Source organism: Lampris incognitus, chromosome 7, assembly GCF_029633865.1.
Source record: "Lampris incognitus isolate fLamInc1 chromosome 7, fLamInc1.hap2, whole genome shotgun sequence".
Classification (NCBI taxonomy): domain Eukaryota; kingdom Metazoa; phylum Chordata; class Actinopteri; order Lampriformes; family Lampridae; genus Lampris; species Lampris incognitus.
Genome location: NC_079217.1, coordinates 23,427,462 through 23,453,661, shown reverse-complemented (window position 1 = coordinate 23,453,661; position 26,200 = coordinate 23,427,462). Strand labels below are relative to the sequence as shown.

At 43.7% G+C, this 26,200-nt stretch overlaps 1 protein-coding gene across 3 annotated transcripts; it reads right to left on the bottom strand.

The window, feature by feature from the left end:
* Positions 1–424: 424 nt before the first annotated feature.
* On the bottom strand, positions 425–23,409 carry egln2 (egl-9 family hypoxia-inducible factor 2). Of its 3 annotated transcripts, none has more exons than XM_056283068.1 (6): positions 23,317–23,409; positions 20,908–22,391; positions 6,372–6,491; positions 5,918–6,054; positions 2,728–2,795; positions 425–2,502 (listed from the first exon to the last, which is right to left on the bottom strand). In XM_056283068.1, exons 2-6 carry the CDS (start codon positions 22,165–22,167, stop codon positions 2,450–2,452), a joined length of 1,638 nt encoding a protein of 545 aa, XP_056139043.1. In that variant the 5' UTR covers positions 22,168–22,391; positions 23,317–23,409; the 3' UTR covers positions 425–2,449. The 3 variants fall into 3 exon arrangements, with proteins under 3 accessions (XP_056139043.1, XP_056139044.1, XP_056139045.1); XM_056283069.1 differs by lacking the exon at positions 23,317–23,409 and adding an exon at positions 22,853–23,106; XM_056283070.1 differs by lacking the exon at positions 23,317–23,409 and adding an exon at positions 22,641–22,829.
* Between the last annotated feature and the right edge of the window lie 2,791 nt (positions 23,410–26,200).

Below are 26,200 nucleotides of genomic sequence, written 5' to 3'. Positions count from 1 at the left end.
CCTACGGAAAATTGGAGAGAGCCCAGTTCCCTTTCTGTGGCCTGTGCAGAACATGCAAACTCCTCACTAAAGTGCTCGGTTTAAACCTCAGATCCCTTTGCTAGTAGGAAGCAGTGATGACCACTAAGCCACGTGCCACAAAAGGCTGGACACTTCATGAATCTGAACTTGAGACTCAAAACGAAGCTATCTATGCTTTTACTGGCCAAACTGTGTTTTGGCTTGGCCAAGCCTATATTCTCCAGTTTTGGATTTGTGCCTTTTGGGGGCATATATAGCCAGCTTTGAATTTTTTTCTACAATATTTATGTTTGTTGATGCTCATATCTTGGACCGGGTCACCTTTGGAGACTCATAATCTCCACAGAAACCCCCGAGTCTAAATCGTGGTTCAAATTTTACTCAGTAAATCAATGAGAAAATCTTCATGTACAAAACAGATGTTTTAATTAAATACTGCAAAAAGTCAGAAAAAATTAGGCAAACAATTTGTTCTCAGATTTAGTTTCTAATACATTTGATTGACCATATTATCCACAGCATAAAAGCATTAGACTACATTTTCAATTATAGTTTCACCTCTATCATCCACGTATGGCAATTCAAATAAAGTGCTTTTTTTTTAAATAACTTTCTCACTGAACCAATTTAACACGCACTGAGACAACATCTGCAACCAACCCCAGTCAACACAGTGGAATTCTATACGCGCGCGCACACACACACACACACACACACACACACACACACACACACAAGTAGGCAGTAGTTTTACACTGCATTTCAAATACAGTGTATACTCTATGTGCTTAGTAAACAGATTGACATGTAAAAGTTGACCGAGGTAGTGATTCAGCCAAGCTTTTCTTTAGTAAAATTCTGGTCAGTTTGATCAATTTGTTTAGTTATTTTTAATTGGTAGTTCTTATAACCATGAGTGTATGCGGCCGCATGTGTGAGAGAGAGAGAGTGTGTGTGTGTGTTCAACAACGTCCACATTTATGACATACTCATCTCTGATGTGAGACCAGGGGACAGTCAAGTTAAATGTGTGACGATTGCACATGTGCACATATGCACATTCTCTTCATCTCTCTCTCGTGCATACACACACACACACACACACACACACACACACACACACACACACACACACACACACAGCACACACACACAGCGAATGTCGTTCAGACCCCTCTTCAGACAAATTAACTGCAACGTCTCCAGTATGTGCTGTGCGTCTTTCTGCGACGCAGAGTATTGCATACCAATCTAGCTTTAAGAACGTTGTGTATTGTATGTGCAGTCTTCAATATCTGTTACACGGGCGCCAAAACCGAGAATCAAATTACTGTGCTGTCAGAATGCACCGGAGAATATTGATGAATATTCAACTAGATGACACGACCTACTGTCACAAACGCAGACATTTTGAGGCAGTTGTGAAAGCACTTACAGTTTGACACCAAGTTTACACAGACTGTTTAGCTTCAGCTAAACAATCTGCTATAGCTATTGCTATCCACTGCTCGCTTCCCTCTTGCACTTTGTGCTATATCGAGGACCACTTTGACATATAGTTGCTTCTGGGTTGGACCATCAGTCACTTCTAAGTACCCCCCTGTGGGGTTTAAGAACAGTGCTTAGGATGGATGGACTGGATGTCGGCGGATGCTAAAGAGCAACTTTTCCCTCTAACAGCCATTCACTGACCATGTAAAGGACCATGTCTTTTATACCCCTCTGTAATTAGACTGTGCACGCACACACACCCACACCCACACACACACATCAGCTCAAGTGTAGCCTTCCCTGTGATGCAAAACAAATCATGTAGTTATTGCAGAGACAGAGGGAAATAAAAGAGGGTTTGGGGTCTGAGAGATCTTGACCGTCGGTTGGCTTGTGCTCTTTATACCCCCTTCTTCCCACTGCTTACTCATGCACTTCTTGCACACGCTCCCTCAGTTTGAACTGAAGCAGCATGCCAGAGCAGAGAGAAAACGATTTCTGATTACATCAATACAGCAAGGATTATTATAAAGGCAAAACTGCAACGGGAAAAATAAATAAATAAATGAAGTACTTTGTTGTCAGGAGTCGTCCCTCATAGACAACTCCAATAATCCTCAAAGGAAGAGATGGACTTAATCTTCTTCCTCTTCGGACATGTGAGCGACTCGAACCCCGCCTCCTCCACGAAGTGTGATCCAATTGAACTCTAGATTCAGCACGTCTTTGCTCAGCAGCCCAATCGGAGGTTGAGAAAACATCCCGTCACCGGGTTGGGTGGGTGGGAGGGGCTGACAGTTAACGCTGAAAGACTGGGGTGAGGCCTGCAGTGTTGATCGACAGCTTGCCAGTGTCTCCCTTTAAAACCATTAAGTCCAATATCAGTTCAGGAAGGCACATAATGCGCTCAGAGTGCTCTCCAGTAGTCGAATTAAATTTATGTCTTGTTGCTTTGAGTGACAGGCACTTGAACACCCTTCTGTCCTGTTGCTATGGATGGAAGCAAAAGAGGAGAAGAAGATCAGTTGCACATTCAAGTAGTATTCATCGCAAATGTGTCATTAAACCCAAACCAGAAATACTACGCATTTGACAGACACATTTCATGTGATAGTCAGGGATTAAAAAAAATCAAAATCAAACGACAAAAATACAAGACCTGATCAAGCTGAGACATATGGACAGGAGATGTGGTACCAACGCATAATATCTTACCCAATCGGTACTTCTCTTTCGCCTCCGCTCTCTCTTTGGCATCAAAGTACCAGACTGTGATGGCATACCTGTGACAGAGGGGGGAGAGAGCGAGAGATACAACATGAGACGAAGTCTGAATAAATTACAGTAACCCGGTGGAAAAATCTGATATGATTTTGAAAACTCATTTCACAAAACAAATAACAGTGGTTTTCAAGGAGGTATTTTGGTCCTCCGGTCATAAATATCTGTGACAAGGACTTGGCAACACACTCGTAGTGACATCACGAGGAATCAAATTAAGGAAGTAAAGCACATATTGAATATCCTTAAAACTACAACGGAAACGGTCAGCCCGACCCGGCTTGCTGAAAAAAAACCCCTGAATGAATGAAAGGAAGAAGAATATACAGATAAGTCAAAACGTAAACAGGACTCTTTATCTTCAGATTCTTTTAAATCATCTTGTTTGTTTCTATCACACCACATTCCCCCCCCCCCCCCCCCGCAATTGTGCTTGGCCAATTATCCCACTCTTCCGAGCTGTCCTGGTCGCTGCTCCACCCCCTCTGCCGATCCAGAGAGAGCTGCAGACTACCACATGCCTCCTCCGATACATGTGGAGTCCCCAGCTGCTTCTTTTCACCTGACAGTAAGGAGTTTCGCCAGGGGGATGTAGCGTGTGGGAGGATCACGCCACTCCCCCCAGTCCCCCCCCCCCCGAACAGGCGCCCCGACCGACCAGAGGAGGCACTACTGCAGCGACCAGGACACATACCTACATCTGGCTTCCCACCCGCAGATACGGCCAATTGTGTCTGTAGGGACGCCCGACCAAGCCGGTGGTAACACGGGGATTTGAAGCGGTGATCCCCATGTTGGTAGGCAATGGAATAGACCGCCACGCCACCCGGACACCCCAACTTAGTTGTCATTTGCTGTTAGCGGTCTCCCCTCTGGGAATACGTCGCTGAAGACTTTTCCAGGACCCGTGCAGATGTCGGGTTATAACTGTCAGACATATCTAATATTATCGAGGAAGCTCAATCCTGCCTGCAAATTGAAGGTGGCGGATAAGACTGACTCTGTGAACCCCTCAGATTACCAAGTAATCTTTACTAACCCAAGACGGCGACGGAGATTTCCCACTCCTACTGTCGGCATGGGAGAATCCAGTGTAAAATGGCCCCATGATTGTCTCGTTTGTGTATATAATTCATCGTTGTTTTACAAGTAGCAACAGATACAGTGTAAGAGATGTCTCGTCATCCAAAAATCTCATTAAAGGTAGCATTTTTTCAACTGTAAGCCACCATGAGCAATGTGTATCTGTTTTTTTTTTAATTGCATGTAAACACAACTAAAGCTCATTTCCCTTCACCTGAGCATCCCCTCTTTCTGGCTGCACACGTACTGAAAAGGGAAAAGAACAGGTTCGGAGTTTGGTTGGGAATGAAAACCTGCGTGCTCGTGGCCCTTGATGGCAGACAGTTGAGAATCACTCCATTTAGATGCACAAGCCAAACAAGCCGACAACCTAACAGCCGACCAGACGGCGTCTTGGTCAGTCGAGGGTTAACTTATATGGTTTCTTGCCCCTCCAGTGGGGCTGTGTTGTTTATTCCTGTCTCCCTTGTTTCTCCCACTCCAGCACGAGTCCTGCAATCGAACCCCCCCCCCCTCCCCCAGGAAATACATACTTCCTGCCTCCGGCTCCACCTCACCCCCCAGCAGTCTGACCCAGGAGAGCAGACGAGCAAAGAAGGAGGAAGGAAAAGCAAAGAGAGGGACAAAAAAAGAAAAAAGAAAAAAAGGTGCGGCATCAGCGGGACCCAAGGACACTAGAAATCCAAGTTTAACATCCGACAGATAAAAGGTAATTTAGTCATAAGGGTCACAGGTTAGTGAAAGGTCCTCTGGGAGTGGGAGCTGGAATGAGAGTCCGATGTCCTGCACAGTTGTGCGAGTACTCAGCTAAATGGGGCTCAGTGAAGACAGGAAGTATGGAAGTCAAAGGGTGTGTGGTGTGTGTCCAAATTTTACACAATACTTTCACACGGGAGGAGAGACCGACAAATCTAAATAAAACTCAAGGATGGGTGTAAGTGTGTGTACTTATACAGACTGTACTCTGTGTATGTGTGTGTGTGTGTGCGCGCGCGCATGTGTCTGTTTCACACAGTTCGGTTAAAGTACAGGCTTATACAGAGAGTGTATGTACTCGAATATGATGAAGTTCGCATTTGCTAAGGACTGCCTTTATTGTTTTGCTTGAGTAAATGAAAGCCAAACTTGAAGCCCATCAACAACACAATAAAGCTTTCGTCAAAGTCAGCATTCATTTTTGGATGATCAGAGAATTTTACACAAGTAATCATCAGCTTCCAAATAGGCTAAGATGAATGAATAATGAATGAATGAATATTAGTCTAGATTATGTTGTTTGGTCCTTAATTCAATATGATTTTAGATAGACAAATTGTATCATTTGACATTTCTAGTGATGACATAAAAAGCATTTGACGTAAGAAGCACTGCTTATTATGTTGATTTTTGACTTCGAAGTGAGACGACAGAATGAGAGGGAGAGAGAGAGACAGATGGTGAGAGACAGAGACAGAGAGAGAGAGAGCTCCCACATGTATAATGCTTGTCGTATACCATATGTGAAAAACCACAATGTATTCAGCAATCACAACCAGGGCGGGCAGCCAAACCATCGATGAGTTAATTTATACATATTCTGGCACAATTAAAAACTAAACGAGTCAAAAATTACAGCCGCCTTTTGGCCATCACAACACCTGTGTTTATTTTCAGCTGTTCACACGTGCACTTGGACAGAAAGAGTTTGTTTATAGACGTGTGTTGTGATTATGGTACTAAATTCATCACCCGTTCTCAAAGAGCTGAGCCCATTTAAGTGTTTTGAGGGAAGGAAACAGAAAAAAAAAAACTGCAGCAATTTGCCTTTTTTCTTGGAATATACCGGCGTAGAAAAATCAACTTTGCTTGTAACAGGAGGTGTTGGATCATCAGATAGGTATCGCAACACAAAGCGGTCTGGCACGAGCCCTCACAAATTGAACAGTGCCTAAACGCGTCTATGACTTTACCCTGAGTGGGTTGCTGCATAAAGTGTGTGTGTGTGTGTGTGTGTATTAATGTGTGATTGCATATAGATCATTCCAGTGTGTGTAATGATTACCGAGTAGCGAAGGCTGGCTTGACTTCGTGTGGGTTTCTGCGGTCAGACCAGAAGATTAGCAACCGGTCAAACAGAGGTTCAACGCTGGCTACCACATTTTTCCCTTCAGGATAGATCTGCAGCAGTCCTCCTTGCTTCTAAAAACACACACACACGCACATACACAGTGATTGCACACACTACGGTCACTTTCTGATTACGTGATGAAGCAAATAATATGCATGATAAAACCCCAGACTGGAATTGAGGGACCAAGCAATGCACCAAGCATTTCAAGGTTTGGAAAATGTTATGCATTATATTTTGGTGAAAATATTTGACTTTGTCATAACAAACCCATAACCGTCAATGCTGCATAGAATATGGGATTTTTTTTTCAGTTTGATTTTTCAGAATATTTCACTGAGTACTGCTTCAAGACAAATTAAATCATAATGTATTGTTACAAATGTACCTTGGCATCCCAGTTTTTGTTGAGATAGTAGATGCATGTGATGCAGCGACCATCACTGTTCGGGTTGTCCACGTGGCGGACATATCCGGCTCCATTCCCCGGGTAACAAGCCACCATGGCCTGGGAAGAAATGAGAGAGATGCGCACTGGTTTATATGCAGGGCTGTAAATAATTACCCCTTTACAAAGAGAAAGGGTGCAATAAAAATAATCCCTGTAAAAGAAATACAATAACATATAACTTATGTTAAAGTAACTTATAACTTATAATAACTTATATTGGTAATCCAAACGGTTATCATCACAGCGGCATTTGTGAGGTAAGCACAAATAGCTATTTTTGTGTTTTCCAACCGTGGAGTTTCTTAGTCATGGGCTATATCAGCATGTTGACACCCCCCTCCCCCTATTACCACCATATTTTGGGAGGTTAAAAATACTAATTAGGAATGCAAAACACTGGATATCCGAAAGGGTGTGTTGAACCATTCCGATTGTCCACGGAATTTGCATGCCCATAAACGGCTACTTCGCCACATGGAGGTAATGCCAGGCGAAAAGACCGTCGGCAGCAGATCACAGGCTACGGGTGCTGTTTTACAAGTCACAAAATCATTTTGGAACAACTTCTTAGGGAAAACCAATCCTAGGCGAGCATCCTTACCAAAATAATCAAAATATAGGCCAACGGCTGCACATCATAATATCTGACTGACGCTAACCCAGGTCAACAGGGTGTTTTTCAGTTGACGGCCGACACGAGCGTAGAGCAATAACATTTACTAGTCCTCTGTGATGACTGCACCTTAAGATACCATCATGGACTTCTAGCCTTCTGCAAGGGAAACAAGATACAATATCGGAGTCAGCGTATCACTACATCTTTGCTGAGGGAACTATCACCCAAGGCCAGCAGGACAAATCTTACGCTGCTGCAATATTGATTCAACTTGCCTGACGCCATAGGCGTTTCTAGCCCATTTTTGGGGGTGCTGCAGCACCCCTAAATTGAACCCCAGCACCCCTAAAATTGAAGAGATTTTTTATTTTTGCTGTATGTCCATGTTTAATAAGCTGAAGAAATGTCAAAACCATATCCAGTATATGGTTTAAACGTAATATTTTAACAACAAAAATACAGCACCCCCCCATGCTTCGAAAATGGTTTGATCCACCCCCCCAAATGTATCTTGCCTGGCCGGCCAGCACTCTGGATGCTCAGTACCCCTAAAGCTCTGATCCTAGAATCGTCCCTGCCTGACGCTATCATTTAAGCTGGAGTACACTACAGCGAGCGGCTCTGCAAAGACCTCAGCCTAAGAAAAATCTAACGGCACCCACAAAAAAAAAATACTCCTACTCTCGTAACTTTTGTAAAACAAGAAATACCCCGACACGCAGAGCGAGAGGGCTTTAGGACAGAGCACGCACTGCCCACTGCTCTGATGAGCCCATCCTCATTCACAGCCAAGTAAGCCAAAGTTGTGTGTGACTGAGCGGCCACCAATGTCAGCTCTCATTACTCGCCAACACTCTCAGTCAGAGCTCGTTAACCTTTGGACCCCGAGCTCGGGGCTCCGACTGACATCCAGACAAGCTGCACTCACATATGCCAAAGTACCCCCCCCCCACACACACACACACACACAGTAACGAAATGAAATCCATGAACAGACACAAACATATAAAATGATAATCGCTAAAACTACTGTATTCTGAAGGTACTTTACTGTGAGTACACCTTGTCAAAGGAGCGCGGGTCATGCAATCATCATCAGACACAGATAATTGGGCCCTTCACTGCCATAATGTGAAATAGGGTTTAATAACACCAAGACCGGATTATATTTGCCTTTAAGGCTGTTATCCAACTCTTTAGGTCAGTAATTTATGGAATACATTTGAATGCGAAACGACTGCATGCAAGAAGTTAGTCTGTTCAATTTATGTGGGTTTTCTGCATGCGACGTGCATGCTTATCTGTATTATGGTTTGAGATTAAAATCATTCAGTTTACTTGGAAATCTGAGTGAAAGAAGTGAAGTCACCCAAACTGTCCCCACTTCGTGACATTAATGTTATCTGGAAAGAAAAAAAAACCCACACACACACACACACACACACACACACACACACACACACACACACACACACACACAGACCAGGGTCTGCGCTTCATGTGTTACTGAAACATTCCCCCATATTCTCCAGTAACGTTTGGTCTGCATTACGTGCTAAAATGATACATTTGTGATTATCTTTTCATTAGAAATATGATTGTTTGAGGTTTGTGCCAGATTCTACTGCTACTGTTATTAATACCTGTTGGCACAAGGCAGACGTGTGTGATGACAAACTGAGACATCAACAGTTCAAAAAGGGATGACCAGAATTTTTATTGACGTTAGTATACCCTGCTATTTTTTTTACAATTTTTAATTTTAATTTAATTTAATTTTTAAATTTTAAATTAAAATTTTATTGACGTTATTATACCCTGCTATGGGCATTTTTGGTGCCCATAGCACCAAAATTAAATTGCTGACACAGTGGTTAGCATGGTCGCCTCACAACAAGAAGGTCCTGAGTTCGAGCCCCAGGGTAGTCCAACCTTGGGGGTTGTCCCGGGTCGTCCTCTGTGTGGAGTTTGCATGTTCTCCCTGTGTCTGCGTGGGTTTCCTCCCACAGTCCAAAGACATGCAGGTCAGGTGAATCGGCCATACTAAATTGTCCTAAGGTGTGAATGTGTGTGTGTGCGTGCGTGTGTGTCAGCCCTGTGATGGCCTGGCGGTTTGTGCGGGGTGTCTCCCTGCCTGCCACCCAATGACTGCTGGGATAGGCTCCAGCATCCCCGCGACCCTGAGTAAGGATAAGTGATTTGGATAATGGATGAATGAATGAACGAATGAATGAATACCCTGCTATTAAAATAGCATCACTGTAGCTAATATAACAGTGTGTTTCAAAAAACTTTGGGTGATGAACATCACTTTTTTTAATTTTTTGCACTCAAAATGGTGATTTGAAAGAAATATTTACACACTTTTTTTCTTCTTTTTTTTTCCCCACAAAGTTCCGTCCCGGCCAAATGGCTTTGGTGTGATATCCTTCTGGGAAATATATGTAGGGATATATTTAAATAAGTAAAATCTGACTGAATGTGCCTTAAATGAGAACAAATTATGACTGACTTCTGTTCTGACTGGGACTTATGGCACGGACCACTTCTCTGTTACGTTGCATAACGGCGCAGTAGAGGAACGCAGATCGAGCCGAGCATATGGTATTGTGGACAGGCTTTTAATAGGAGAGATTCAGAGAGCTGAGACACGCTCCCGCTGTAATGTCCTGAATCAAACTCTGACTTCATCCCTCCCTGACTTTCACATCAGTGTCTCACATTTGATGGACGGCGAACGAAAATATCTGATGTGAACAAATGTCCATGATTATAATAACATGGTGCCCTTTAAAGAATGTAATTTGAAACGTTAAACTTTCCTTTCACTGACCTACAATGATAATAGGACTAGTACGAGACGACGTCAAGTGACTTTTCATGGAAAGGCTTCCTTTGTGGCCACTGAAAGCAGCAAAGATAAATTTTTTTTTTGGATCCCCCCCCCCACCCTTTTTTCTCCTCCGTTGCACTTGGCCAATTACCCCACTCGTTCGAGCCGTCCCGGTCTCTGCTCCACCCCCTCTGCCCATCCGGGGAGAGCTGCAGACTACCACATGCCTCCTCCGATACATGTGGAGTCGCCAGCCGCTTCTTTTCACCCGACAGTGAGGAGTTTCGCCAAGGGGATGTAGCACGTGGGAGGATCACGCTATTCCCCCCCAGTCCCCCCCCGAACAGGCGCCCCAACCAACCAGAGGAGACGCTATTGCAGCGACCAGGACACATACCCACATCCAGCTTCCCACCTGCAGACACGGCCAATTGTGTCTGTAGGAATGCCAGACCAAGCCAGAGGTACCACGGGGATTCGAACCGGCGATCACTGTGTTGGTAGGCAACATAATAGACCGCCCCGCCACCCAGATGCCAACGATCATTTTTAGAGAAAGCACAACACTTTCTGTGTGTGAATCATGAGCATTAATAAGAGTGAAGTCTAGAAAGATTGGTACGAACTCTAACACGGCACAAAAACAACCTAGGTGTGAACCAAAAAAAAGAAAAAAGAAAAAGGTATCGCATCAATCCCTGAACCGCCATTCACTGTAGTTCGACATGCCTAGTGCACACTATTTCAAAGTCTCCCTTGTCTACAGCCCAAACACTCGACCCTGCAAGAGTCAACAGCATGACACGTACCAATCATATCTTTCATTTCTTCTCTCCCTCTTCTCCACCATCTCTTTTGAGATCTGTGCATCACCTGCCCTCACAGTTCATAGTTCAAGGCCAATTGGTGAGAACCGCAAGTCTGCCAACCACAAGTGTTAATGGCCTAATAGCAGCGCTGAGGAGATACCAGGACTGCTAAGGTTAAGGCTGGGCGGGCAGAACAGGCTGTTATAGACAGGAATGAAAATGAACGCCAACACTACCAATGCCTTATTCTGATAAGAGGCATGGTGGAGACAGGGGCAAAGAGGGGGAGAGGGTAAGATAAGGTTGAACAAATACAGGCCTTGCTGCAATTACTGCTGAGAGAGAGAGAGAGAGAGAGAGAGAGAGAGAGAGAGAGAGAGAGAGAGAGAGAGAGAGAGAGAGAGAGAACATATGCGTGTCTATGCTTGTGTGGATGTGGATGTGTGTGTGTGTGTGTGTGTGTGTGGTGTCAGGGTGGACGGGGACTGGAAAAGAGGAGATGGTTTGTTAGGCTGTTGCAATGGTGACCCTATTTAGACAGCATATGGACACAACATTACAATGCCATCATAAAAAAACAAGGACTGAGTGGACTTTTAGCGGCGCTGATTTAACATGAAGTAGAAGGGCAAGCTTACGTGCTCTGCAGTCCTCTAAAAACACTTAACTCACTAAAAAATAATCAAGGACCTTCTTAGCAAACGGCATTAACACCCATCCTGGGGGATCAGATTAAATTATAGAAGATTATACGGCAAACAGAGACACTTATTTCCACGCAATCTTCCGAGCTGGTCCGAAGCAGTTTGGCAATCTTATACGAGCATAAATGCAACCCACATATGGAAACTACATCAATGTAACCAACCAGGAAGTGCAGAGAAAGTGACGCATGCCGATGTCTGTGAAATCTGGGTTAAGAAAATGCGATTCATTCCAGTGTGCATAACCAGGTTGCATTTTGACGTCAAGGTCTATATATATATATAAAAAAATACAGGCACATCACATCTAGACGAAAACAGATATCAGGCGCTCGTCCGAAGAGTTCAAGGATTCACCCGGTTCAGCTTAACTAAACTGAGCTCAACTCTCTACCCTAGTCCTTTAGAGCTGGCTCCGTATGAAGAGGGATGGGGCTTTTGAAAACAGCAAAAAAAAAAAAAAAAAGAATGTCATGCTGAATTTAGGCCCATAGTAGTGCTGCATGTGTTGTACACATAACTAACACCTACAATGTAAACCGAGAAAGAGAAGGATAGAGTGGGAAGAGAGGAGGTAGAACTACCGTGAAGTTTCTAGAGATCGCTGTGGGATCGCATTACTGTCCCTACTGACATACATCCACGGTGCAATCCCACAGTTGATACATTAGAAGAAAGATGGTTGACACAGGATCTGACATGAATGAGACAAGCTCATTGTTAATAGCTTGTCCCCGATTAATTGGAGAACATCGAAGAGATAAACGTCTAGATGAAAGAAACTGAATTATGGCAAAGTGATTTTTTTTTTAATTCTCCTTCTTATATCTGCTTTCCTCTGTTCCCTGTCATGGTCCATTGTTCCACTAGCATCACCTCCGCCCCGCTAGCATGGGGCCTCTTTCAATTGGCTGGATAACGGTTTGGCAGGTGTCACATAAAACTGGCCAGGATGTGACTTAATGTGTGCAAGCATGCACACCTTTCATTGGCTGATGGATCTTTTGAATGTTCCGAGAATATTGTGGACACGTGTTTATTTCTCAAATTGTACTCCTTTCTTAATCCTTATTCATTTTACAATTATTATTTTAACTATTAATTGTTTTTTCTTACTTTACTATTATAATCATTTATCTATATGTGTGTATATATATTTTTTTCTTTTTTTAATTTCTTTTCCTTTCTGACTCCATTGCCTCTATTATGGCCCTTGTGTAGTGGAAGGGGTGGAGAGGACTGGTCTTGGGATCCATTCATTCATTATCCAAACTGCTTATCCTAGGCAGGGTCGCCGGATGCTGGAGCCTATCCCAGCAATCATTGGGCAGCAGGTGGGGCGACACCCTGGACAGGCCACCAGTCCATCACACACACACACACACACACACACACACACACACACACACACACACACACACACACACACACACACACACACACACACACACTTGGGGACAATTTAGTACGGCCAATTCACCTGACCTACATGTCTTGGGACTGTGGGAAGAAACCAGAGCACCCGGAGGAAACCCACGCAAACACGGGAAAAACATGCAAACTCCACAGAGAGAGAATGATCTGGGATGACCTCCAAGGTTGGACAACCCCAGGGTTTGAACCCCGGACCTTCTTGCTGTGAGGTGACCATGCTAACCACTGCGCCACTGTGCTGCCCTTGGGATATTATTACCTTATGACGTTGAACCTTTTTTTTTCTCTTGTCCTTGATAATTCAACTTAACGTTTTCTACTGTAAACTACTGTGTATATGAGAAACCCGATAAAAAATAAACCGTAAAAAAAAAGCATGTGCACCTTTGTTTGTGTGTATGCAGAGAGAAGAAGAAAAAAAAGGGGGGGGGCTGAGCTAGGCCCCAATGAGTCATTTTTGTTGATGGTCTCAATGGTACAAAATATCCATGAGTCAACTTATAACAACGGGCTAAGCAAATCACTGTGTATGTGTACGTCTGTGAATGTGTGCTTCTATTTGCATATAAGCGTGGATCTGGAGTTCAGGCTATCACTTCAGTGGTTTTATTTTACGTACGACCGCAATGTTATTAAGTCAGCTAGTATTTTTTTTCAGTTCAGCAGTGACTGGGTTGGTGTTAAGATGGTCCATCGTGTAAGATAATATGTTGTACAAACACTAAATCATGTACAACAATTTGCCTAACACATGACACTAGAATAGGGCTGGGCAATATATCTATATTATATCGACATTGGGATATAAGACTAGATATCATCTGGGATTTTGGATATTGTAATATCGTGATATGACTTAAGTGTTTTCTTTTCCTGGTTTTAAAGGCTGCATTACAGTGAAGAGATGCAATTTTCTGAACTTAATAGACTGTTCTAGTTGTTATATTTTTTGTTTACCTGTTTGGACATCATATCCACATTACTAATGGGTGTTTATCAAAAAATGTCATCGTGTAAATATTTTGTGACAGCACCAATACTCATCTCTACAATATCATCTCGATATCGAGGTATTCGGTCAAAAATATCATGATATTTGATTGTATCCATATCGCCCAGCTCAACGCTTGAGCATAAATTAAAACGAACGCTGTCAGTGAAGTTGAATTTAAGGGAAAGTCCGAGGTCTCACGAATAAAGCCAACAAGACAATTCAGCACAAGGTTAAATATTTGCCAAGACTCAAAAGGAAACACATGCCGAAGCATTTCCCTCTAACTGCTTAGGTTTGACCTAATGTGAGCCTGTCAGAAGAAGAGGATCTCTATAGACATTGCGCTCTTCTCGAGAAGAGCGCAATGTCTATAGAGATCTGAGGTGATTTAACCCCTCCACCGATCAGGAACTGGAGTACAACCCTGGTCAGAACCCCCCCCCCCCCAAAAAAAAAACCTTCACAAAAAACAAAACAAAACCCCATGAAACAACTGCACACACACTACACCAGCAGGACATCAAGGATATGAATCAATATTTCAATGTAGTCAGTTCTTGATATCAATTTAAAACTGAAGCAGCATCTTATAAGGAACCATTGTTAGAACGACCAAGACGGTCATTATGACCACTTTGGATTTTCAAAGTTTAATTACTTGCATCCATCCATTATCCAAACCACTTATCCTTACCCAGGGTCGCAGGGATGCAGGAGCCTATCCCAGCAGTCACTGGGTGGCAGGCAGGGAGACACCCTGAACAGGCCGCCAGACCATCAACAGGGCCTAACGAAGAATAACCACTAAGCTTTATAACGCGGTAGCTACAAACACGTAGTACTCTCCATAAAAAAAGAAAAGGGTGGATGGGGGCGAATGTTTTTCATAGGATGAATCCGGAAAGTTCCAGCCCTCAGGCGCTAGGATTGGCCAGATCTGCCTGTCAGTCAAGGCCGACGCGAACGCGCAACAACCCTAACGCCAACCATAGCCACGTTTGCTAGCTGTTAGCCATTAACAACGTCTGCAACCAAGCTAACCGTGCCAACTTAACCGTGTGTGTACGTTAAGCGAATATTTTTTTTCCTAGGATGAATCCGGAAAGTTGACTGACAGGCACATCTGGCCAATCCTAGCGTTCCCGCCCTCAGGCGCTAGAATTGGCCAGATCTGCCTGTCAGTCAACTCTCCGGATTCATACAGGAAAAAAATATTGGGGGGGTTTCGGACTAATAAACAATCCAAAATGGACGAACGATATAACGATCGGGGAAATTTCTACTTTCAATGAAACCAACGTAATATACGAATCTTTCATCAAAAGACCGAGTAAAATCAAAGAACTATTAGACTCAAGAAAATTTACCTCTTGTAACTAGATGAAAAAAAAATACATTATTTTCCTCAAGACCAACAACTCGACATCGGAAAGCCCCACCCTCCTTAGCAAATCGAAGGCCGGGACGGAACTTTGTGGGGGAAAAAAAAGAAGAAAAAAAGATACCAACCTGCCGCTCCCTGAATTAGCCTAAAATTGCATATATTTGCATTTAAAATGAGTTTTAGATCAATTGCACAAAAGAAAAAAGTTATGATTAAATCTACCTAAAACGACCATTTGCGTGTGATCGTACGCATCATGTCACTATTTATGACTACGCGTCATGTCACTATTTCTGTTTTGGTCGCATAATTTCCTTCACGAAGTTTATTGCTGTCCTAGAGAAAAAAAACTAGCGTTCTCCAGTGCAGGGAAATAGTCTAAATTGGATTTTTTTTTATTATTGGCAACAAGTCTGGTTACAGACGACGTTACAGACGCACCATGAAAACCACCGACGCGTTGCAGTATTTACAGGTGTCGGACAGCGGCCATTTTAAATTGTTTGAAAAATAGTATTAAAAGTTGTTACAATGTTAATTTTGGTATCAGTTAGTTTCTTAACAGACATACTAACATATGTAATGCATTAATATCTCAAGTGTGCATTTATCTTGACAGAATATAGTTTAAAAACTGTGGCGGTGATTCTTACCGCTGACGGTCGTTCTAGTAGTTTTTAAGTTCCGGTCGTTGTTTGGGACCGTTTCAATATTTATGTACAAGTTCATTTTTTACATTTCACGTTTTATAGGCCTTGTTACTTTGTTAGATTAGCAATATGTGTTTTCCGCTTTGTTTTTCAGGTAATATTTTCACTTTTTCAATTTTGCTATTCAAGTTCGACCATGTCGCTGAAGTTTAAATTGTTTAAAAATATTATTATAGTTGTTAAAATGTTAATTTTGGTGTAAGTCGTTTCCTACCAGACGTACTAACATATGCAATGCATTAATATCTCAACTGGGTATTTAACTTGACAGAACAGAGTTTAAAAACCGGCGGTCATTTTGACCTCCCATGGTCGTTTAGGGTAGGAGATACATCCCGGTCTTCTAGTGTTAATTCCAGCGATGACCCGAGGAAGGAATAAATACATCCCGAGACTTGTGAATCGTTTCCCTTGAGGAATACATCTAGTTGCTAAAAACTAAATATACTGGGTGCAAAGGAGAGATCATGCACAAATGGACATCAGCAATATGTTCTTGTTAATTATGCCTGAAGCATATCTTACGCTGAATATATGTTTTAGAAGAGCCTAAATGTAGGCCTAATTTCTGTTTTTGTTATATCCATACCAGCCTTGTATTTGTGTACAGTAAGTGGACTGTAGTGGTTAGCTACCATTCTAAGCTGTGCCTGTAATTTATACTTCACAGTTGCCAGGTCTCAATGCTGCCAACGCAAGCTACTTCAAGATGTTGCTACTTTGCAATAGTTCTGGTAATTCCTCTAAAGTATAAAGTGTGTGTAGTTGTCGTGTGTGTGTGTTTGCACACTTATGTGTCTGCATTTCCACAAATCCAACCGACAATTTTTTTTTGGATAATGAACAGTGGTGTGTGTGTGTGTGTGTGTGTGTGTGTGTGTGTGTGTGTGTATACGCTCCTGTGTCTGTGGCTTCTGGTTCCTTTCTGCACAGTGGCAAATGCTGAGCTCTACAAGGAGCATCTAAGGACACGCTGCAGTAGACATTCTCACTGCGTTACACCTTCTGCTGCATCGTGCCTTCTCGCTTGCTCAGTACTATCCTCCCACCCTCCTTTCTCTTTGCCTCTCTATCCCCTTACCTCCTCCTTCAGATCCAGTCTATCCCCTCCCCCGTAATGTCTCACTGCTTGCATTGTGTTACTTCTCTCCCTCTCTCTCTGCCTATCCACATCTTTCTGAGGATCACTAAAATGTCGACAACACCATCACGCCACGTCATTCCATTCATCATCATATCCCTTCCAATTCCTCTCTTACCCTGCGTAAAACTTTGAGCCCTGGCGGCTGGTTCCTTATGATAGAAGGTAGCCTGGGTTGAGAGACAGCCATGTGCTGGCGTGTCCATATTTTGGGCACTGCCCACATCCCCGTTTCTCTCTCCGTCACTCACATCTACAATGTGGAGCTGTATTCGGTGTGGGCCTGTTTCCAAGGAAACGGTGGGAAAATGTTTGGCAAAGGGGCTAGCGAGCAAGTAACTGATAAGATGAAGGCGAGAGGGAGTGAAGTAGAAGATGGGGAAGGAAAATGAAATGGTCGATAAAGATAAAGCGCAAGTAAACAAAAGGTGGGATGGAAAGGAAAAAAATATCGAGCGGGCGTAGAATAATTGTTTCTGGAAAGAAAGCAGAGGAACAGGAAAAACGAAAGACGCAGTGTGACCTTCCATCTGACTGTGCTACTCCAACCCCCCCCCTTCCTTTTCCTATCGCTCCCTCCCTCCAATCCTGCTCTCCATCTCTTTATCTGGTATTGCTCTATCTCATCCGGATCCATCACCCCTCCTTCAGAACAACCAGCCGAGGCATTTTGTTCTATGACTGACAAAACGGGGACTTTCATTCCTTGTGCCAAGAACAAAGCAAGAGATCTGGCTAACGAGGAGGTAGACAGCTAATCTATTTACCTCGCAGTCATTCAATAGTGGAAGTCATCGCCAAAGTCGAGACCAAGAAGTACAACATTGCAAAAGTTAAAATGAACATGTTTGGGACAATTAAAGCGTTGTATTGCAAAATTAACTCGGCACCAAAAACGACAAGGACAAAGCATGCTGTGATTCTTGTTGGAAGATAAAAACAAGTGGAAGTGGGGCTGGGCAATAATACCATATTACTATTTATTGTCTTTCAATGATAGTGTATTAGGATGAAACTATGATATTCATATCCTGATACAACATTTTGCAAACTAATTGTATGATGTTATTACCTAAAATTTGTCACAAAATGAAGTCTGAACTATTTGAGGGAGTATTATTTGAAAACTAGCTTTGTTTTGATATTATACTTTACATTGCCCAACAGTCCAATGTGATGATCCGCTGGATTCTTACACATGGCATTTTTTGCACGTGTGCATATATTGTGTAAAATTCAATATGATTATATCATAACGCTTTCCACATCACCCAGCACAGCTGAGATGTGAAAATATTATCTGTGACATTAAGAGTTAACAGTACTTATCTTAAACCCTTTCCTTTCCCTGTAGCCCATCACACGGCACCCACTAGCACACATGGCATATAGCATGCATCCACTCGGTAGCCAAATGTAATCAACGTCGCTAAAATCAAGTAAAAAGTAGAAAGTTGTAGACTACATTTTCTGAACCCAATTGCACTAAGCAGGTTCAGAAAGCTTGCAAACTACAATTTTTCTATTTTAACCTGGAACCAAAACAACATGCCGCTCACCTGTGGCAAAGTAATTCCTTTACTGTTCTGTTCTATTGTCATAGTATTGGACATTTACAGCCCAAGGACTATATATGACCTTAACAGCACACTCAAGAAAAGGTGCTGACATCAGGTAGCACCTACTGGTCTCTGTTTGCACACTGTCTGTGTTATCCCCCCCCCATGTCTGTTATGTATGTAAAGAACACAACAGAGGGAAAGGTCCTGTACCTTTCATTAGAGATAGGGTCAATGAGGTTGCGGAGAGTACAAATTGGAGAGGACAAGGTACAGACAATGAGTACTACAAACAAACAGACAGCCACGCCAACGCGCCAAAAACACCATGAACCACACAAACAGAGATACAGAGAGAACAGGACTGCGTATCTACAGAGGACCATTATCTGTCTTACTCAGAGGTTGCTCTCATTGGCCCTCCTGAAGGTCCTCACAGTTTGGTCAACTAAGCCATTTGGAACCAGTTTTATGGGGAACTATCGTCTCTCTTTGAATACTGGAACACGCGTGTGAAGTTGGTCGAATTGGGTTGTTGTGTGTAGCCCCCTCAGCACAAGGGATTTAACATCAGATCCTGTGTATTATTGAACGTATGTTCTCCATCTGCGCCTGGATCTACTGCACAGGGGCACAGATAGAAATGTCCTACATTACTGCCCATATAAACATTTTGGGAAAAACAAATGTTGGCTATTAACTAGAAAGTTAAAATGAATAATTACCTCTTGAGTGAAAAAAAATATATAGTATAGTAGTCGTATAGTATACAATGAATATAGTATCCATGTTTTTCATGCCTTGAGATTTCAGTTTATGCAAGTTATTTCCACAGTGACTGGTTTGCACATGGGTGAAAGCAAAACTTATTTTGTACTTTTTAGATGATTATCATTTGTTCTGTGTGTACAATTAAGCCAATGGTAAAAATTAAGTGAACACTAACCTAATACTAATTCAACTAATTTCTCCTTCAAGTTTCAAGGCAACTATCACAGAAAAAAATACTAATTATGAATCTCTCAACCAGTTGGACTGTCTGAATCTGCTAGGCCTCGAGTCTTGACTGCACACTGGAGCTGCCTGAATCCAGAGAAAGAGTTGAGTAACGTTTCAGAGCGGCCTCTAATGGTTAACCCGCTGCTGATAGGGATCGAGTCTGTGACACTAGACCTTGAACACACCGTCATACGTTTTAATTATGTGTAGCATTTCCTTAATATTTCCACTTAACTTCACTCATCTTACCACGTTACATGAAGAACTACGAGAGAGCGAGAAAGAGACTGTGTAGAAAAAAGTTCAAACTGACCCACAGCTCATAGAGAGGCATAACCCAGCTCAGATAACCTCTGAACCTGCGTCATAAGGAGGGGTCACTTTATCAGCCAATCCAACCATCTCCCAGTCCTGAATTTAAACAGTGATTTACTTTGCAGGCAAATCTCTGTAATGTATTGCGAAGAAAATAATTCATACAGCAATGTGGTATTCAATAATACTCGTAGAGATTCATACGGATAGAGTGCTGTCTTACGAGGTGTGCAGCAGTTCCTGATAGTGCCGTTTTGAAATCTATTGCTAAAGACAAGCAAAGCCACATACCACTTTCATGGCGCTGCAATGAGAAAATACATCATGTCTCACAAACTCTAACAGATGTGGGGGAAAAAGCAAACAAACACACCGTACTCTGCCAAAATATCCCCTTACAACCAAGTTTTCTAACTAGACCAGCTCAGAGTGTTTTTGTGTACGGGTCAGAGATGAACACTGCCTTGTCTTCAAAGCCTGAGACACCGATGGAAGAGGAGATACAAGCCCAGAGGTTCCTCTGGCTGCCAGGGGTATGTGACGAGGGACAGGGGCAGACTTGGGCAGCCCTTGCAGTAGGCACAGTGCCAACATACCTCCTTCATCCATCTCCCGACTGAGAGAGGCTTGTCCTATCGGAGGCTCACAGTTCCCTCTCACTGTCTGTATGTTGTCTGTGTGTATTTGTTTTCATGTGGCTACATGTTGGTGTATGATTAGCAAGGAGGCTGCCATGCAGACATAAGTAAATTCTCGGTCAGCGTTATTGAGTAAGGCATTGCATGACGTCATAAGGTTGAGCCGCACCCATGCTTACAGATCAACTTTTCTTTATGCACATCCAGTCCTGCACACTCACCCCTTCTCTCTCCTCCTGGTATCTCTGTTGGCTGATAATATACATGTCATTAATCCCTGAGCGCCACACCCCAGTCTCTCCCATCACCTCACTTGTCTCCCCGCTGTCCTTCTCACCTTAGTGCGTCCGTTGATGACACAGTCCCCCAGCTGTCCATTGGCAGCACTGTACATGACAGCCTCATCAATGTGAGCCATCAGCACCCCGATGCTCTCACAACCTGGCTCTCGTCCTTCCACCCAGGCAATCTGGTCACCCCGTATACTCCGAGATGGGATGTTCTTCTGGCTCACAAGTTGTCCACCCCGGAACCTTCCACTGCGATTCAGAGTCTCAACTTCTTCTAGAACCTGCTCACCAAGCTGAGGGCCCAGAAAACTGTCTTTCACACAGATACCGTAGTGTTTCATACAGGGGACAATAAACTGCTGGGCAATACGCTCCGCAGACCAGCCAGCCCCCGCTGGTAGTGGTAAGGCCGGCATACTAGTTGCCTCGATTGGTGAGGTCTGACCGGGAGCAGCCGGTGGGCCAAGTGAGTCCACTTTGTGACCGTTGTGGTAGAGCTTACTGTGGGAGCTGGGAGGAGAGGCGGCAGGCTGGCGAGCGGCATAGTGTATGGGATTATTGTGGTTCATTTGGTTGCTGTAGATATTGTCGCTGCTATTGTTAACAGTGACCGGGGCTACCACCTCGGCTGCTCTGGAGAGCTCTGATTTGTGATTGACGTTTGCCTCTATCAACCTTCTCCGTTTGAAATCCGGTGTCACCGAGTCTTCTGAGTTGTAAACGGAGTCCACAGAACCCAACAACGGCAAGCCCAGAAGACCATTACTCACCGCCCTCATATCCCAGTTTTCTCCACTCCTACGTTTCTGTTGCTGCACTTGCCTGGCTCTCAGGTCCCCGTTAACCCTTCGTGTCAACAAAGCACATTTTTCATGAGGCGTCCTGCTGTTCTCCACTAGGCATGCTCTACTCGTGAGGGGGTGTGTGGGGTCAGCGGGTACCTCCGCTAATAAGCCCATCACTGGTGGGGGGTAAACATGTGGCGTTGGAGCCAAAATGCCGCTGTGGCTCCCCTCGACTTTGGCGGACGGTGTCACCACCACTCCGCCGTTAATAAACGCCTGCCCGGTTTTGGGCTGTTTCTTTACAGGGCCGAGGGTTTGGGAGGCCAGAGCGGCGTATACATCTACTGCCGGTGCCGAGCAGTAACCATTCAGCCCCATACTGACCTGGCAGCACGGGTTCGGCTCGGCGGCTCCAAGGACGCGCTGCCGGCCGTGCGTAAGTCTCTCCTGCGTCGCCGGGTCGGCGTGGGAGCCACCGGAAGAGCTTGGATTCAAACGGTCAGCGTTTCCCAAGCTCTCCATTTATTCACATCTGCTGCTGGGTGAGTGCGTAGCTCACGTCCCCGCTTCATTTTCGGCTCCTGCCGGCGCCGCCGATTGCTCCGAGGTGCTCCGACGCGGCTCCGCAAACTTTCATGCCGAAAAGTCTCCTTCCATTTGTTCTCCTCTCACGCATTATTCTGGATTAGGGCTGGCATTTTTTGGGGGGCAACTGCCGTGATGTGCAAATGAAGCATGTGGCTCGCCTGTAAATAGAGGAAAAAGAAACACGTTAGGCCTCTTCGCATATTTGAAACCCTTTAAATCGATCCATTCATTGACATGTTGGTACGAAAGCTTCGAACTAGTTTTTTTCCCTCTGAGAAATGGGGGAAATTCAGTTAATCACGGTCATCGCCCAGTAAACGGAGACCACTATCAAGCGAACCTTTAATTTAATTGTCTCAACATGTCTCTTATTTTATAAAAGCTTTGTAACACAGGCCAGTTGGTACCTGAGTGAAACCCATCAAAGAGAAGCCGTCCGCATAGGTGACGGGCTACGCATCACTTTTGGAGGAGTTCTCCGCGGTTAAAATCGACGCAAAATAAAACGTCACCCGTCAACGTTTCTGCGTTTTGCGTTTAAAATAACGCTTAAAGTTCTTGGCAATTAAACGCCCGTTTGAGCGCCCGTTCCTTCATTAGCCACTGATGAACAACTTACGTAGCTGGGATCAAAGTGACGGACCTGCTGAGGCAATATACTGAGAAGCGGACGAATCCTCGCAGCTCAATTTGAGACAAACGTTTGGTTTTGAAAAAATAAAATGAAATAAAAAAAACCCAGACAAACAAACACAAAAAGAAAGAAAAAAAGCCGGTGAGGATATAACGCCGACATAAACTAACCCTCCCTATATTGCCGGGAACCACGCAGTCCGTCGCTGCGATGCGCTACGGCAAAGCTACTACGGTATTGCCAGGCTACAGCAGTGTACGTGACCGGTTGAGAGTACGCATGTTATTTCCGGGATTGTCTTGCCTCTGTTCGTCCCATCCCAATTTCTCTTCGCGGCGGTAGACATCCAAAAGGTGGTACCAAGCGACGACGTCTGAACTTCCAGCGCAATATAATAATTTCCCGTTTCGGGTAGAAACTGAATTCGGCGGCAGGGACCCCTTCCTTACCGAAAGTCCAGTCCGCCGTTGTTCTTGTGGTTTCTCCCCGTCGACGGCGGCGGCGGCAGCAGCAGCTCCCTCCAGTATCTGCCCCCCGCCCCCCTCCTCCTCCTCCTCCTCCTCCTCCTCTCTTAGCCGACTCTCTCCATTCCCTGCGCTGTCAGTTACACGTGCACAGACGTCATGTGACTGCTTCCTACTATGGCCCACCTGAAAATAGAAATAAATACCAATAACCCCCCTCCACCTCACCCCCCCTCAAAAAGATACTATGCATTTCCAAGTGCTTCGCAAATGGCTCCATATGCTGGGGGGGGGGGGGTTAATGATGATGCGTCAGATTCCGTACTATATAAATTCGTATCCAAAAAGATAAGATCGATGACAAACCCACGTAGTCTCAGCAGTCTTCTCTGCCTCGAACAAGCTGGTTGACCGGGGGTATGTTTGTCCACTTCGATTGTTTTCTTGTTATATCACTATTTATCGAGGGTTTGCGTCACAATGAATGGTGAGTGGATGGGATATCCTTTGAAAGTCAGCTTTGATTTATGAGGATATTGTCTGTTGGCTGACTGGCTATTGGAGAACTCATGACCAGACTTAGTTATATTTTAACGCTACTATCCAAGTCAATTTTTTCTTTTTTATTCTGCTTTAATGCATTGTTAATCTATATGTTTGTATAAGTAGAGGAAGTGAAGCAATGTGCTACGATAAAACCGGCAATGGGGTTAGGGGGGTGGATTACTGGCCCACTATAAAGGATTAGGGACATGGGGAGGTGTTTTGACTTGACTTATACATATACAGAGTATGTGTGTGTGTGTGTGCGTGTGTGTGTGTGTGTGTGTGTACATAAATATATATGCACACACACACACGCACGCACGCACGCACGCATGCACACGCACGGACACACACACAGTATAAGCGGTTTGGATAGTGGATGGCTATATAGCCACTCTGTGTGTGTGTGTGTGTGTGTGTGTGTGTGTGTGTGTGTGTGTGTGTGTGTGTGTGTGTATATATATATATATATATATATTCAACCTGACTGGGATAGGCTCAATGACTACTGGGATAGGCTCCAGCATCCCCGCCACCCTGAGAGCAGGATAAGCAGTTTGGATAATGGATGGATGGATGGACATATTCAATCTGTATGTATATATGTATTATGGTATTATGCATGTGTTACATTTTTAGTCTGAGAAAAAGTATCGCATTCAGCTATAGGATATGACTTAAGATTAAACTTCATTTGATATATTTAACAGTATGAATACAATGAAGTGACCTTTCCGATACTGTCCACCACCATGAGAGAGTTCATGTACTTCACAGTGGTAACACTGGCATGTGGCAATTGTAGACACATTACAGATTAACAGATGGACAAAAACCTTCAAAGAAGCTGTACTTATGAAAAACAATGAAGACTAGAAAATAAAGATGCTGACACAATCAAACAGTGAAACAAAGTTGAGAGGCAAATGATTCCTGAAAGAGATATTAAACAAACAAAATTAGGGCCCCTTACAAAAAGAAAAAAACATTTGAAAAGCCTCCATTCACAGCCATTCTTTTCCACCTTCCTTTTATGTCTACCCTCCAAGAAGAATGACTTGATGATGAGGAGAGAGAAATCCTCTTTGAACGCAGTCTCTCTCCACCATTCTATTCTCTTCAGGGAGCAACGGTGGATAGCGGCTCGAGGCTTGAAATTGGCTGGCTGGGTCAAAAACATGTGTGCTGTGGACATGTATGGTATAAATAAGGACGTTTACTGTAACCATGTAGGCAGCTGATGAGTGCATTGAGTATGAAACAAGCTTGTTCTGCCATTTAACAACTTTGAGCTATCATATACACTACCGTTCAAAAGTTTGGGATCACCCAAACAATTTTGTGTTTTCCATGAAAAGTCACACTTATTCACCACCATATGTTGTGAAATGAATAGAAAATAGAGTCAAGACATTGACAAGGTTAGAAATAATGATTTGTATTTGAAATAAGATTTTTTTTACATCAAACTTTGCTTTCGTCAAAGAATCCTCCATTTGCAGCAATTACAGCATTGCAGACCTTTGGCATTCTAGCTGTTAATTTGTTGAGGTAATCTGGAGAAATTGCACCCCACGCTTCCAGAAGCAGCTCCCACAAGTTGGATTGGTTGGATGGGCACTTCTTTGAGCAGATTGAGTTTCTGGAGCATCACATTTGTGGGGTCAATTAAACGCTCAAAATGGCCAGAAAAAGAGAACTTTCATCTGAAACTCGACAGTCTATTCTTGTTCTTAGAAATGAAGGCTATTCCATGCGAGAAATTGCTAAGAAATTGAAGATTTCCTACACCGGTGTGTACTACTCCCTTCAGAGGACAGCACAAACAGGCTCTAACAGGTACTATTTAATGAAGATGCCAGTTGGGGACCTGTGAGGCGTCTGTTTCTCAAACTAGAGACTCTAATGTACTTATCTTCTTGCTCAGTTGTGCAACGCGGCCTCCCACTTCTTTTTCTACTCTGGTTAGAGCCTGTTTGTGCTGTCCTCTGAAGGGAGTAGTACACACCGGTGTAGGAAATCTTCAATTTCTTAGCAATTTCTCACATGGAATAGCCTTCATTTCTAAGAACAAGAATAGACTGTCGAGTTTCAGATGAAAGTTCTCTTTTTCTGGCCATTTTGAGCGTTTAATTGACCCCACAAATGTGATGCTCCAGAAACTCAATCTGCTCAAAGAAGTGCCCATCCAACCAATCCAACTTGTGGGAGCTGCTTCTGGAAGCGTGGGGTGCAATTTCTCCAGATTACCTCAACAAATTAACAGCTAGAATGCCAAAGGTCTGCAATGCTGTAATTGCTGCAAATGGAGGATTCTTTGACG